Genomic DNA, 13,236 nt, shown 5'->3' on the forward strand with positions numbered 1-13,236 from the left:
GAAGGGGCCCGAAGTGACAGGCGGTGCCCCCCCGGGGTAAACAGGGGGTAAACACGGGGTAAACAAACAACCCCCCCGCCCCGCCGCTCCCCCCGCACTCACCTCAGGGCCCCCGGGCGCAGGGAGGAAGGCGGAGACGCACACAAAGGGTAATAAAGGGGGAGGAGGAGGAGGGAGCGGCGCTCCGCGGGGCCGCCCCCGAGGGACGGGGGGGGGTCTCGGTGTGTTTGGGAGGGATGTGGAAGAAACTCCCCGGCGGGGCTGCGGGGGGGCAGCGACTCGGGGCCCCCCGCCCCCGCCTCGGCGCGGCGCTGCTTCGTGTCCCTTCAGCGGCGCGAACAACCGGCCGTCCCGCCGCCGCCCCCCCCCGCGCTCCTCCTCATCGCCGCCGCCGCTGTCGGGAAGGAGGAGGAGGAGGAGGAGGAGAAGAAGGAGGAGGAGGAGGAGGAGGAGGAGGAAGAGGAGGGGAGGCAGCAGCGGCGGCCGCCACCGCGCATGCGCCCCGGGGGAGCTCGGGAGGCCGCGGGGAGGAAGGGGGGGGAAACGGGGGGGGGGGGGACGACGACTTCCCACAGCGCCGCGCGCGCCGCTCCCGGAAACGGATCCGGGACAGGGAGGAAGGAAGTGGATGAGGGGGAGGAAGAGGGGGGGAAATGGACGGGGAGGAAGTGACGGGAGCGGCGGGGAGGGGAGGGGAGGGGAGGGAAAGGGAGGCGGGAGCGCGCGGTGACGTGAGGGGGCGGTGCGCGCGGGGGCCGGTGGGAGCGCGCGCGGCGGGTCCCGCCCTCAGGTGAGGGAGGAGAGGCGGGAAAGCGGCGTGAGGGCAGCGCCGGTAGGTGCGGGGGGGTGGGGGAGATTCAGTCGGCCGCCTCCGTCGGGCGGGACGTGTCGAGAATGCGCCCTTCCGCCCGCCCTTCATCTGCTCGGGCTCTGGCATCTCTGAGGGAGCTGCGGATGCAGCCTGTGAGGAGGGTAACGGGCTCTGGGGGGGGGATCGGTTTCTGAGGGGATAAATGGCTGCCGGGGAGGGGTCTCTGGTGGTCTCCTCTGCCGTGGGAGGGTGAGGCGAGGGTTGAGGGGAGCGTGCAAGCGGTGGTGGCCGCCCTCAGGTGATGGAGAAGAGGCGGGAAAATGTTGTGAGGGGAGGCGGGGGCCCGGGCAGGTGAGGCGGGGAGCACCCCCAGGACACTTCCAGCCCTGTAGGTCTACCACCCCCATTTCCTCATGTGCCCTTTCAATGTCCTCCCAAAACCCGCCCTCAGCATCTCCCCAGACCCTCATGGACCCTCCCAAGCTCTTTGGGCCCTTTCCATTCCCTCATCAGGGTCGTCACAGAATCTCCCGGCCCCCAAAAATTAAACCCCTCAGACGTCCACCGTCCCCATTCCCGCAGCCCTTCCTTAAATCCCTCATGGACATTCCCCCCCCATTCCTTTCCAGAGCATTCCCAGACCCTCGTAGCCCCCATAAATTAACCCCCGCTCCAGTCCCTTGGGACCTCTCCCAGACCCTTCCCGTTTGATCGGGACCACCTCTAAATCCCCCTCAGAGCTTCCCTCAGGCCCTCCTGAATCCCCCTCAGAACCCGCTCAAACGACTCAATCCTACCCAAGGTCCCCAATCCCTTCAAGTATCCCCTCAAACCCCCTCTGGATCTACCCAAATCTCTTCAGAGACCTCCAATCCCCTAAGGACCCCTTCGAGTCCCCTTCAGAGCCAGCTTATCCAGAGAGATGCTGTGGTATTATTATAAAGTACGCATTATAAACAAGGATGGGCAGTTATTCCTGTAAAAACTTAATTGTTGTGTCTTTATGTGTTCCCATGTGCTTGTAGCTTGTTCCAGCTGCAGAAAAATAAGGATGTTATTTTAAACTCTCTAAAGCATCCTAAAGCCAGAGCTGTCTGGGAGATGTGTGTGAACATGGGTTTAATGTTATCAGAAATAAATTTAAAATGCTTTCAGTGTTCTTTCTCTTTTTCACTAGGAAGATGGCCTGCTGCATCTTTATTAGTTAAGAACAGATGTTCATTACAGTTCTTAAAAATTACCAACATCTAAGTACAGTTTCTGACTGGAACTGTTGGGAAAGCAATTCATTTTAATAAAAGGTTTATCTTCTTTTCTTCAAAGATGAAACCTTCTGCAATGAGCAAGCGTAAGGTAAAGGAGAGCAGTGAAGAAAATGCTGTGTCCATTTCCCAGGTCAGTAACATCTTTATTCATTAGTTTGTTTTCAAGTTACAGAACTTTTCCACCTTCTGCCATTCATGCCATTGTATTTTTTTTTCCTAGAACACTTACAAAGACTTTACAGATACTGGATACAATCTTTAGGACTTTTGTATCTGTATTTCTTTCAGCTTCTCCTGTTGCTTGCTTCAAGTGTTACAATAATAATATAGTAAGAAACTTAAAGGGTGGTATTGTGCTTTTGCAACTGTGGCAAAAGATTTGCATAAATCTGTTTTTATCCATTTAGGTTTTTTTATCTTCCAGTTTGTAGAGTGAATCAGAACCCAGGTGACTTTTTTTAGCAGCAGGGCAGCAACTGTCAAATTGATAGTTAGTTAGTTTGTTTCTTTTAAACCTGTCTCCTGTTTTCCTGAAGTTGGTGGTTAAAAACTGCAATGCATCCTGCAAGAAATTGCCCCTGGGTCAGTGACTTCTTTTATTTTAATCTCTTCTAATTTCTTTTTCTCCTTCATATAATATTTATACAATATTTTACCTCCTGCAAATTTATTCTTACTTTCAAGACCCCTCTCTCATTGATGACAGTAAAGATTTATATATTATAGAATATTTGTAACACCACAAAAGTGCCTGATTTACTGTTATTTTATTGCTGTAGTTACATTATTGGCAAATTCTGGTGTTGGAAGCCCCAAGCTTTTTTCCTGTTCTGTGCTTCATCCACAGGTGCAAAAAATCTTACGTGAAAGATTCTGTCGCCACTGTGCTTCTGGAAAACTGTTTGGGATGAAGCAGCAGTACAGGTGAGCGAGCAGGCTCTAGGATTCAGTGATTTCTAATTGAACTGCAGTAGTAAAATAATCCTGTGAAGTCAGAATTTTCTGTTTATCTGTTTTACTAAATGACACAGGTTTAAATGACTTACAGCCCAGTGCTTCTAATAATTATTTGCTTCAGATTTTAAGAGTTTTTATACAGCTGTTCCCTTCTGGTTTTGTCAGGCTCTGGGTTTTGGATTTCTCGTCCTTGTTTCACATCTCTCATTCATGAAGCACTTTTTGAGGCTGAAAGATACTTTCAGTGCATGTTGTAAGACTTTGTGTAATGACCTGGCAAAGCAAGAAGTTAAATCCTCTTGCTGTGATATTTTATTTTTACTTCAGATTGTCTCAGGTTTGGTGGTGAACTGTGTTAGAAATAAATCTTAGAATTCCTGTGCCAATGTCAAGTTTGTTGAAGTAGAGACCCATATTTAAACTAACTTCTGGAGTCATCCAGGTGTGGAATTTAGGGTTAGGAAGAAGACTTTTTGGGACAATAACACTGTCCTGGTACTGATCATTTTACAGATCAAATTCCACAGATAACAAACATATATCTAAAGAAATTGTTTTAAACAATTAATTTTTCCAAGACTGACTTTATGTAAGTGGAATCACCTGATGTGAGCTCAAGTTTTCATTACAAGAGGAAGAAAACCATTTATTGAAATAGTGCACTGTCCATGCAGAGCTCACATAGGCATTTTATTGCTGTTGTGAGGAAATGTATTTCTGTTAGGTCACTTTTACAAAACAAGCCTCCCCTATTTATACTGGGATTCTGAAAAGCAATTTGCAGGCTGTGTTCTACTCATTGTGCCACTGGTAGTGAATTATCCTGGAGGGAAAACACAATGAACTCCCCAGCTCTGATTTTTTTCCTTCCCAAGGTGTATCATGGCTCTTGGCTGGAGCTGGCTCTCAAATAGTGAACAAACCCACACATGTGGCTGCAGCTGCTCCATGAGGACTCTCTCACCCCCTCAGAAGCAATAGCAGGATGTCAGTATCCCAGATTCCAAAGGCACATTATTGATGTGGGAGCATTTGGGAATTGGAGGTGTCAGTGGCTGCTGTAAGCGCTTTAAAAGTGGTTTGAGGTGATGAGTCTATCTGCAGGTAATTTAGAGCTGGTGAGGAATAGTGGTAGCACAGAAAGCAATCTATTCCTTAAAGAAAGAAATAATTATTGAAGTCTGTCCTTTCATGGCAGAGAATCGCAGAACTTTATGAATTAGTGATACTCTCAACTTCTGCGTGTTTTAATATTTTAAAGTATTTTAAGAGCTCTGATCACTGAGCCCTTTGTACTTTATTGTATTACATTTTGCATGCCCTGAGTGTTGGCTCTCAGAGCAAGCCTAAGTGGATCGAGTTTTATTCTTTGAATTTTCCCTGGTTTTGGGGAACATTGTCAGCTTTGAGGTTTTCAGCCTATTTCTGTTTTCAACACAGACATTTGCTGGAGCTGCTGAAAAGAACCACGGTGCACGGGGAGAGTAATTCCGCCCTCATTATCGGGCCCCGGGGATCCGGGAAAACTGCGGTAGGAGCAGCTCTTGGAACTTTGTATGGGGTCCAACAGAACCTCACTGAAGTCCTGGGAGCCTTTGCAGCTACATTTTCATCTCTCCCTGGTTTTACAGACAGAATTGATAATGGTTTGCAAGGAAATTCAAAACATCCCAGGACTTTGTGGGCTAATTCTGTTCAGGAACAGCGTGGAGGAATCTGTTCCTAACACTTGTCTTTGCAACTAAAGCCATGCTCTGATTTCTCTTTAATTAGCCTGGTTTGGGGCCCTCACTGTAAAAAGGAGGAAAAGGCATCCAAATAAAAGGAGTAGTCTGAGGGGTGGGTTTCTCCATGGCTGTGTATGCAGGGAATGGTCAGGAATACTGTTACCTGCCATGGAGCAGAATATTGTTTGGTGGTTATGGTTTATAAAGGGAATTCCACTTAGCTGAGGCACATGAAGGGATGGCCTCTAACTCAACACTTTTCAAACACACAAATCTTTAATGTTTACATTAAATGATGTGATGAAAATCTGTGGTCCTTCCAGACAGAATGTTAGTTAGCAGCATCACCTATGCAGAATGAATTATTTCCTTTTTATATATGAAGTGAAAGATGCTGGAATAAAGAAAATCTTTTGTATATTTATATATTTCTACTTGCACATAGGTCACAGCTACAAATCATCCTCTGAAGAAGCCAAATCAAATAGTAGCTTTTTAATTTTTAAATTTAACATTTCCACAACTTATAGATATTTTAATACAAGTTCCTTTTGGCTTTTACTAGTAACAAGTTCTTGATGGGCAGCAAATTTGGGAGTATTATAAGCAGCAGTTGGTGGTATCATGTGCAGTTTTAATTTTGTCTTCCAGAAGAAAAGAATAAGCAGAGTTTCTCCTAAGATTTAAAACAGAGTTTCTTTCTATAGCATCCAAAGAAGCCATGAAGCTGAATAGGGCACCAGCTTAAGAGCCAAATTCTCTGACATCTCAAATTCATAAAGCTTTTTGATTAAGGCAAAAGCCCCAGATATTACCCCAAAATATAAGTGACTGAAATACCAGAGTTATTTCCCTTTCCTTCCCAGTTCAGCAGAATGAACAAATGTAGTTGCCACAGCCATGCTGGTGAACACAAAATTGTCATTTAAGTATTTTAGTCTGGAAATTACTCAAACATGTTCCCTAATGACACCTCTCATACTGTTTCCTATCCTATAGTATCTGTAATTACACTTTCCTTGCTGTTAAAAATTAATCTTCTCACAGAAATTCTGTATTTTTTCTTTCCTAGTTATTAAATCATGTCTTAAAAGACCTCAGGGAAATGAAACAAGTGAGCGAGAACCTCTTGGAAGTCCATCTGAATGGCAAGTAAAACATCATTGATCCAGGGTTTTGTTCAGTCCTGTATTTTGTATGTAGAGTAAAATCTTTCATTTCAGCATTTTAGTCCAGCCTAAATCACGGATATGTTTGTGTGTGAGCTCCAAAGTGCCTCTCATTGCATTTCTTTATATGGAGGGCACTCTGTGCTCTTAGTGACAGAATTAAGTAACTGGGCAGGTACAGAAAGCTCCTGTCCAGTCTAATTTTTAAGAAGGCAAAGCTTTGTAAGGCTGGAGAGGGAGAGAAGCTTCTGGTTAAGTTTCTAGTGGGAGTGAAGGACAACTGCCAGTTCTTCATGAAGAATCCTTTTCTTTCAGGGCTTCTGCAGACAAATGATAAAGTGGCCCTGAAGGAGATCACCAGGCAGCTGCAGCTGGAAAATGTGGTTGGAGACAAAGTTTTTGTGAGTAACTTCACTTATCCCTCAAAAACCCTTTCCTGGGAAACTGGGGCTTTGTGGGGTGGAGCTTGCTGGAACGGAATGGGCTGTGACTGCCAGCAGTTCCACACAAGTGCTGAGCTTCCCTTTGCTGATTGAGCAATACTGATGCATCCTTGTAATTTTTTAAAAATACTTCAACTTGTGCCTTACAGGAGGGAAAAACAAACTCAAGTATTCCAAAGAAACTCTCTTCAGAGGGGTGGGGAATTTGGAAATGTTGTTTTTAACATTTCAAAATAAAGAATTAACAAGTTAACCAACCAAAAAGCAGGATCTTGAATATATTACCAGCTTTTTTTGGTCTATTCTAAAAGGAAGTCTATCCAGGCTTCCTAGTGCTCTCATTTTCCATGGAATTTCTGTTAAAATATCTGCTGCTATTTCCCTTTTCCCACAGATAAACTGATTTACATTAGTAAATTAGTTAAATTAGTAAAGACAGTCCTAAAGAGAGTGACCAAAGTGCTTGAAAACAAATTTCCCTCATTTTTTGTAACTCGCCTCCAGAGGTTAAATTGTTTTTTCTGCCCCTTTGATAGGGTGGTCTTTAGTTCATTGTTTCTCATCTCAGACCTGGAGTTCTGCAGAGTGGGAGAATTTGTGTAACTGTAACAGGATGGGCACAGCCATTCAGTGTTTTTGTCAGAAGTGTTTGATGCTTCCATCTGTTCAATAAAGTTACCAATTAAACCCTGCATCCTGCTCCTTCCCAGTGGAACACGTTAGGTGGCACCTTTTCCATGTGTGTGGCTGGAAAATGAGGATGCAACAGTTATTTCAGGAAGGATAGAACTTGTGAATTTAGCTGACTGCAGGAATTCTCTTGATCACTAATTTTTGCCTGTCTGAGGCAGTTTGGGGATTTCAGACTGGGGAGAAAAGTGGATGAATGTAGAGTTCTCCATCATTTTTCTTGTCCTGAGGAGTTGATGATTATACAGCATCTAGAAGTACTGTTGGACATTTTTGAAAGCAGAGTTTTGGAAGGAAATGGCCTCCATTGCATGTCTGAATTTGTTGTAGTTAAACAATTCTGAGAATGGCACTGCAAATCTATTCTGAAACTTCTTTATTCTCTGTCTAGGGCAGTTTTGCTGAAAACCTTGCCTTCCTCCTTGAAGCTCTGAAGAGAGGTAAACACTAAAAACCCCTGTTCTGAAACTCTGGGTCACTTGACTGAAAAGTGGAGTTATTTCCTTCTGCTCTACAGGTGGAATGGAGAATCTTAGCCCAAGAATGTGTCACAGTTACAAAATAATATAAAAAATAGTTAATACTGGTTACTGAAGATAGAACATACACCTGAGACTGATATATAACCCTGATGTGACTGTAAAGGATTGCATGTGATGTTAGCTGTGAAGGACAGATTCTTTTATCCAGATTGATGATATTAAAAATACTGATTTTAAAATAAAATTGGCCAAGTCTGTCTTCCTTGTAGCCACAAAAGCTGCTTGGCAGAACACTACAAAACCTTCCCAGTTTTTCCATGTATTTTCCTTTTTGCTGTTGCACCTGTAGGAAAGGAGGGCTTAGTGAAAAACTGAAAGAAAATCTGCATTTTTAACCCCAAAATTAAAGAAAGCTGTAGCAATGCTGAAGTTGCCTTGCTAACTCTCCAAATTTCTCCCAGGAAACCGAACCAGCAGCTGCCCAATTTTGTTTGTCCTGGATGAATTTGATTTGTTTGTCCACCACAAGAACCAGACCCTGCTCTACAACCTCTTTGACATCTCCCAGTCTGCACAGACCCCAGTGACAGTCATTGGACTCACCTGTAGGCAGGTAAGAAATGGCATTTCCTCATTCCAAGTTTTTAGCTGTTTTAAAGTGACTTTTGTCTTAGTTGGAATGACTTCTCCTTCCCTGGAACCTTAATTTCATAAGAGGCTTTTCTCAATTATCCATTTTTCTAACTTTTGAATTGGGATGGGAATGTAAAAAATGAATCTAGTTTGAGCTGAGAGCAAATTGAAGATGCCCAAAACCTTCAGTTTCACTGCTCAAGGAGCAAACCAACATTTCTGAGGACACACATTCAGTATTTGGCTGTGGTTCACTCTGGAGGGCTCCTGCATTTATTGGTTGGCAGTTGGCAGGGACAGAGGTGTAGTAACTGTTCAAATCTCTCTTTTTTTTTAAGTAGCCATTTCAGCAGAGCACTTTTTGCTAAAAAATATGAACAGGGTTTAGGATCCCTGTTCAGTTTCCTGGGATTTTACAATGGCATTATCTTGAACTGTGTGTACACTGTGAAATAATGCTGGGGAACTCTATGGAAACTTGATGAAACTGATCCTGTTTTCACAATGAACTGTGAATTCTGGAGCAATGCTGGAGACAGCTGGGTTATAACAGGAGGGAGAATAATTGAACTTTCTGAGTTTGACTGGGATTAGGTGATACCCAGCTGGGAAAACTTCTGGAAGTTAATAGAAAAGTTAATTGTTGATTTAATAAATAAAAATCTTTCCTTTTGCATCGTCACTGTCCTGAGTCTGGTGTGTTCTTCACCCCTTATTTAGAGCCCTTTGTCCCCTCTTTTGAGTGTAATTGAAGGAAGTGTCTCCAGAGCTGACAGCTGCTGTTTCTGAGGGGTTTTTTTTGGCTCCTGTAATATTTTTTGGGATTTTTAAGCTGGATTCTCTCAGGCTGACAAAAAGCACGTGGCCTGTCAGCTGCCAGCCCTGGTGTGACCACACAACAACTTGTCCAGAGCCCTGATAGGCTGCAAGGTTTGATTCAGCCTTAAGTAGCTGAAATATTTCCATAATCTATGGAGAAATTTTGCTGGGTTTCCTAGCAACAAATGATCCTGTGTGATGTGGAGCATCACGTGGGCTGGGATGGTTGGTGGCATTGCAAGGCACATCAATTAAAATAATCAGCAAAGGGCTTGTTAGAACATTTAACTTACGTTACAACATTTTAAGCCTGAGAATTCAATAATTCTTTTTTTCAGCACACTTTACTTCAGTGATTTGTCTGTAAAGACAGCACCAAATTCATCTGCTTTTTTAATTACTGTTTTTCTTTTTTTTTTTTATTTTTTTCCCATCAAGGATATCCTGGAGCTCTTGGAGAAGAGAGTAAAGTCAAGGTTCTCCCACAGACAGATATATTTGATGAATTCCTTTGATTTTAAACAATACATTAAGATATTTAAGAAACAGCTTTCTCTTCCTGCTGAATTTCCCGATGAGTCTTTTGCACAAAAATGGAATAATAATGTTCAGGTATTTAAAGCATTTTTTACTTGGTTTTAGGAAAAATTCTAAAGTGGGAGCAGTGTAAAGCTGGTTTACTTTATACACATATCCTTTAGTAGTGAAAGTGTAAAGCTTTTACCTAAGATTGGCATTTCCTTTCACTGGCTGAGTGTGAAATGGAATAAATTAAATTATTATAGAGAATCTTTGCTTATTGAAGTCTGGAGGTAAAATTGTCACAGGAAAAACCAGAAAGTTGAGGTTGAACATGAAAATTGTATTGTCAAGTGTAAGGTGAGCTCTTTAAAAAAAGTTATTTACCTGTTGTTTTTCCAGGTGAATATGAAATGTTCAGAAATGAGTATGAGATGGTTAAAATATCACTTTATTGTTTCTTGCAGCATCTCTCAGAGGATAAAACTGTGCAGGACGTGCTGCAGAACCTGTTCCAGCACACCAAAGACCTGCGCTCGCTGCATTTGCTCCTGGTGTGTATCTGGGTGTTTATGGAACACCTCCTTGCTTTGCAGCAATGAATGAGCAGCTCTCGGGGTTTTCAGGCCATTTAGCTGAGCTTTGCCTGAAACATCATTATTTTATTAATTTTTAAAGTTTATTTATTCAAGTTTTACCCGTGCTGGCCCCTTGCAGGCTTTGTCACCCTGTGCTGTGTCAGTGAGTGGGGGTAACTCCCCTGTGAGGGTGGGCTGTTCACATGTGAGCTTCTGCTATTTACCTTTCTCCAAGCCTTCCTCTTTATAAAGCAAAACTGTAGGTGAAACCCTTTGAAACTAGTTTTTCCTTTCTGAAGTTCTTTTTTGGTTCCTGGTGAATCCTGAAATCTGCTCATATTGAAACCATTTTTGCTACTTGAACTTCTTCCCATCTCCTCACAGGAGCTGCAGCTCTCCTGGAGGGTCTTTTTTAAATTTAAGCTGCCTTCCTAATTCTGTTTTTGAAGGCAGCTCATATAAAAACACTGACAGTTTTACAGAGGATAAATAACATTTATCCATCCTAAAACACCCCTGTGCTCGTGTCAGTGTGAAAAGCCCCCTGGCTGTACCTGGCCCTGGGCTGTGCTGGCTGCAGCGCTCACAGCTCCTCCCTGCAGTGTTCAGAGCTGTCCTGAGGAGCAGAGCCTGAGCAGAGCCCTCTCCTCACCGCTGCTCTGCTCTCTGGGCTTGGTTACAAAATCACAGATGATTCCCAGGGCAGGGCACCCAAATCTGTCCCTGTGGCTGCAGTGGAGCTGGGGAAGGAGCTGATGGCAGCCCACAGCCTCCCTGAGAGCAGCTCAGAGCTGAGGCTCTGCTTCCCCGTGGTTTTCTGCAGCATGTGCTGATTTCTTCCTTTAAAAAGAGGCGGTTTTTTTTTCCTTCCTCTGTCAACTTCCCAATAAAATCACGTAATACAGATTCTGGAGGGATGGGTGAGGAGTTCCTGGACGAACTGCAGAAGAAGAAAAGGTTCTGGGGAGACCTTGGAGCCCTTCCAAGGGGCTCCCGGCGAGCTGGAGAGGGACAGGACACAGGGAATGGCTCCCAGTGCCAGAGGGCAGGCATGGATGGGATATTGGGAATTGGGAATTCCTGGCAGGCCCTGGCAGAGGGTGCCCAGAGCAGCTGTGGCTGTCCCTGGATCCCTGGGAGTGCCCAAGGCCAGGCTGGACAGAACTTGGAGCAGCCTGGGACAGTGGGAGGTGTCCCTGGGTACTAAAGCAGGTGCAGAACAGCTGTAGGTCACTCCTGCAGCAGGCTCTGAGCTGCTGATCCATTGACATGGATATAAACAGGCTCATGAGGATTTATCTCCTGGAACTGGGAGGCTTTAAAGTTTTAAGCCTGGAAAACTTGCCTGGCAAAATCAAATTTAGGTGCCAGCTATCTGCAGTGTTTTCAGGATGAACCTGCTGTGTGTGTGTGGAGATTGTCCATGTTGCAGCAGGTGACAGTTCTGAGGGAATTGTGTCCCATTCCCAGCAGGAATGCTGTGGGGGCTGGAGGGGTGAGCTCTGTCTGTGTTGCAGATGCTGGCTGGCAGCGCCGTGACCGTGCACCACCCCCTGCTGACGGCTGCAGACCTGCAGGAGGCCAGCAGGCAGCGCAGCACCGACTCCAAGGCAAACATTGTCCATGGTAAATCCCAGCTTCTCCCCGGAACTGCCCCCCGGAGCACGGGAAGCGTCAGCTCCCTCCCTGGAATGCTGCTGGCAGCAGAGGGGCTGTGCAGGGAGTGTTCCCTGTGGGTGAGAGCTGCAAGGCAGTGCCTGTGCCCTGCCCTGAGCTCACACAGGCCTGGGGACGCTGCAGTGCCAACTCTGATACTTGCAGTTCTTGCTTCTTGCTGGGAACAGCCCATTCCTGAACATCTCTGCTTCAAACACACAGCACACACACGTTCTCTTAGCAATCCTCTCCAATCCTGGCACTTCTTTACATACTAAAGATACAGAGCACCAGTGGGTGAGGCCCAGAGCATGTGAAAATGGGAATAAGCAGGGTGGGTGAACTGCCTGTGTTCCTGATGTGCTCAAGGGAAACCCCTGGGATTCCTCTTTCCCTGCAGGTTTGTCTGTGCTGGAAATCTGCCTCATCATAGCCATGAAACACCTGAATGAGGTCTATGATGGAGAACCATTCAACTTCCAGATGGTTTACAATGGTGAGAGCAATGCCTGGGCTTTACAAACCTTCCACCTCTCACTTCCTTCTTACTGCCCCTGTTCTTTTCTTCCTATTGCTCCAGAATTCCAGAAGTTCATCCAGAGGAAGGCACATTCTATGTACAACTTTGAGAAGCCAGTTGTCATGAAGGTGAGCCTGAAATGAGTTTTCTCTGGAATTATAAAGTGTCGAGGTTTTATTTTCCAGAGCTCAGACTGGGGAGGTCGAACACAGCCCTGGAAGGGAGTGGGGTGTTCTGGGGCAGGAATGATTTCTCATTCCAGTGCCCCTTTTCCTGTTTTTAAGGCCTTTGAGCACCTGCTGCAGCTGGAGCTGGTGAAGCCCCTGGAGCGGCCGTCGGTGCGGGCACAGCGGGAATATCTCCTGATGAAGCTGCTGCTGGACAGCAGCCAGATCATGGACGCGCTGCAGCTGTACCCCAACTGCCCCACGGACGTGAAGCAGTGGGCAGCCTCCTCCCTCAGCTGGCTCTGAGCTCCCTCAGGAGGGAATGCTGCCCTGCAGGAAGGTGCTCACATCAATAAACTTTTGGAAGCAGCTTTCTCTGCTGATCCATTTGGGGTTTGTAGGGAGAACGGTGCTGCTGTTCCTTTCCAGCAGCCAGAACTGGGCCTCCCTCACCCCCCCAGGTGCTTTAGCTCAGCTCAGTGCCAGCTCTGCTCTCACACTCGGCTCCCACTTGGAGAAATCCAAGCTCTGGAGTTTCCTCCTGCCTCCTCCCTCCATGTTCCCCCATCGGGTCACAGCCCACACTGCATTTTACCATCTCAAATCTGACTTGACATGGAAAATTGACCCAATTAAATCTTTAATCACAACTGAATTTACTTCATGAAATGTTTAATCCAACAGGCTTCAGCTGCACGGGCTGTTTTGTGCCAAGTACAAGGTAACGTCTCTCCACACCCAATTTTTTGAAGCAAAACTCAAGAGTCTGGCTCAAGCCCTGCCCTAGGACCAGCCCCATG

At 45.5% G+C, this 13,236-nt stretch overlaps 2 protein-coding genes across 12 annotated transcripts in view; one reads left to right on the plus strand and one right to left on the minus strand.

Moving 5' to 3' along the window:
* MBD5 (methyl-CpG binding domain protein 5) overlaps positions 1 to 511 on the minus strand; it is a 108,867-nt gene extending 108,356 nt beyond the window's left edge. For all 7 annotated transcript variants that reach the window (XM_058839245.1, XM_058839243.1, XM_058839244.1 and 4 more), the window contains exon 1: positions 103 to 511. The gene's annotated coding sequence lies outside the window, so the exon portion shown is untranslated. The remainder of the gene's footprint in view (positions 1 to 102) is intronic.
* A 207-nt stretch (positions 512 to 718) lies between these two features.
* On the plus strand, positions 719 to 13,129 carry ORC4 (origin recognition complex subunit 4). 5 transcript variants are annotated; one of them, XM_058839271.1, is made up of 14 exons: positions 719 to 790; positions 2,135 to 2,206; positions 2,924 to 3,000; positions 4,474 to 4,564; positions 5,833 to 5,908; positions 6,245 to 6,330; positions 7,454 to 7,502; positions 8,006 to 8,157; positions 9,435 to 9,608; positions 9,983 to 10,069; positions 11,611 to 11,719; positions 12,150 to 12,245; positions 12,330 to 12,397; positions 12,554 to 13,129. In XM_058839271.1, the coding sequence occupies exons 2-14, from the start codon at positions 2,135 to 2,137 to the stop codon at positions 12,740 to 12,742; spliced, it is 1,326 nt and encodes a 441-aa protein (XP_058695254.1). In that variant the 5' UTR covers positions 719 to 790; the 3' UTR covers positions 12,743 to 13,129. The 5 variants fall into 5 exon arrangements, with proteins under 5 accessions (XP_058695254.1, XP_058695252.1, XP_058695253.1 ...); XM_058839269.1 differs by lacking the exon at positions 719 to 790 and adding an exon at positions 797 to 972; XM_058839270.1 differs by lacking the exon at positions 719 to 790 and adding an exon at positions 797 to 963.
* Positions 13,130 to 13,236: the final 107 nt, after the last annotated feature.

This window comes from Poecile atricapillus, chromosome 5, assembly GCF_030490865.1.
Source record: "Poecile atricapillus isolate bPoeAtr1 chromosome 5, bPoeAtr1.hap1, whole genome shotgun sequence".
NCBI classification, from domain to species: Eukaryota; Metazoa; Chordata; class Aves; order Passeriformes; family Paridae; genus Poecile; species Poecile atricapillus.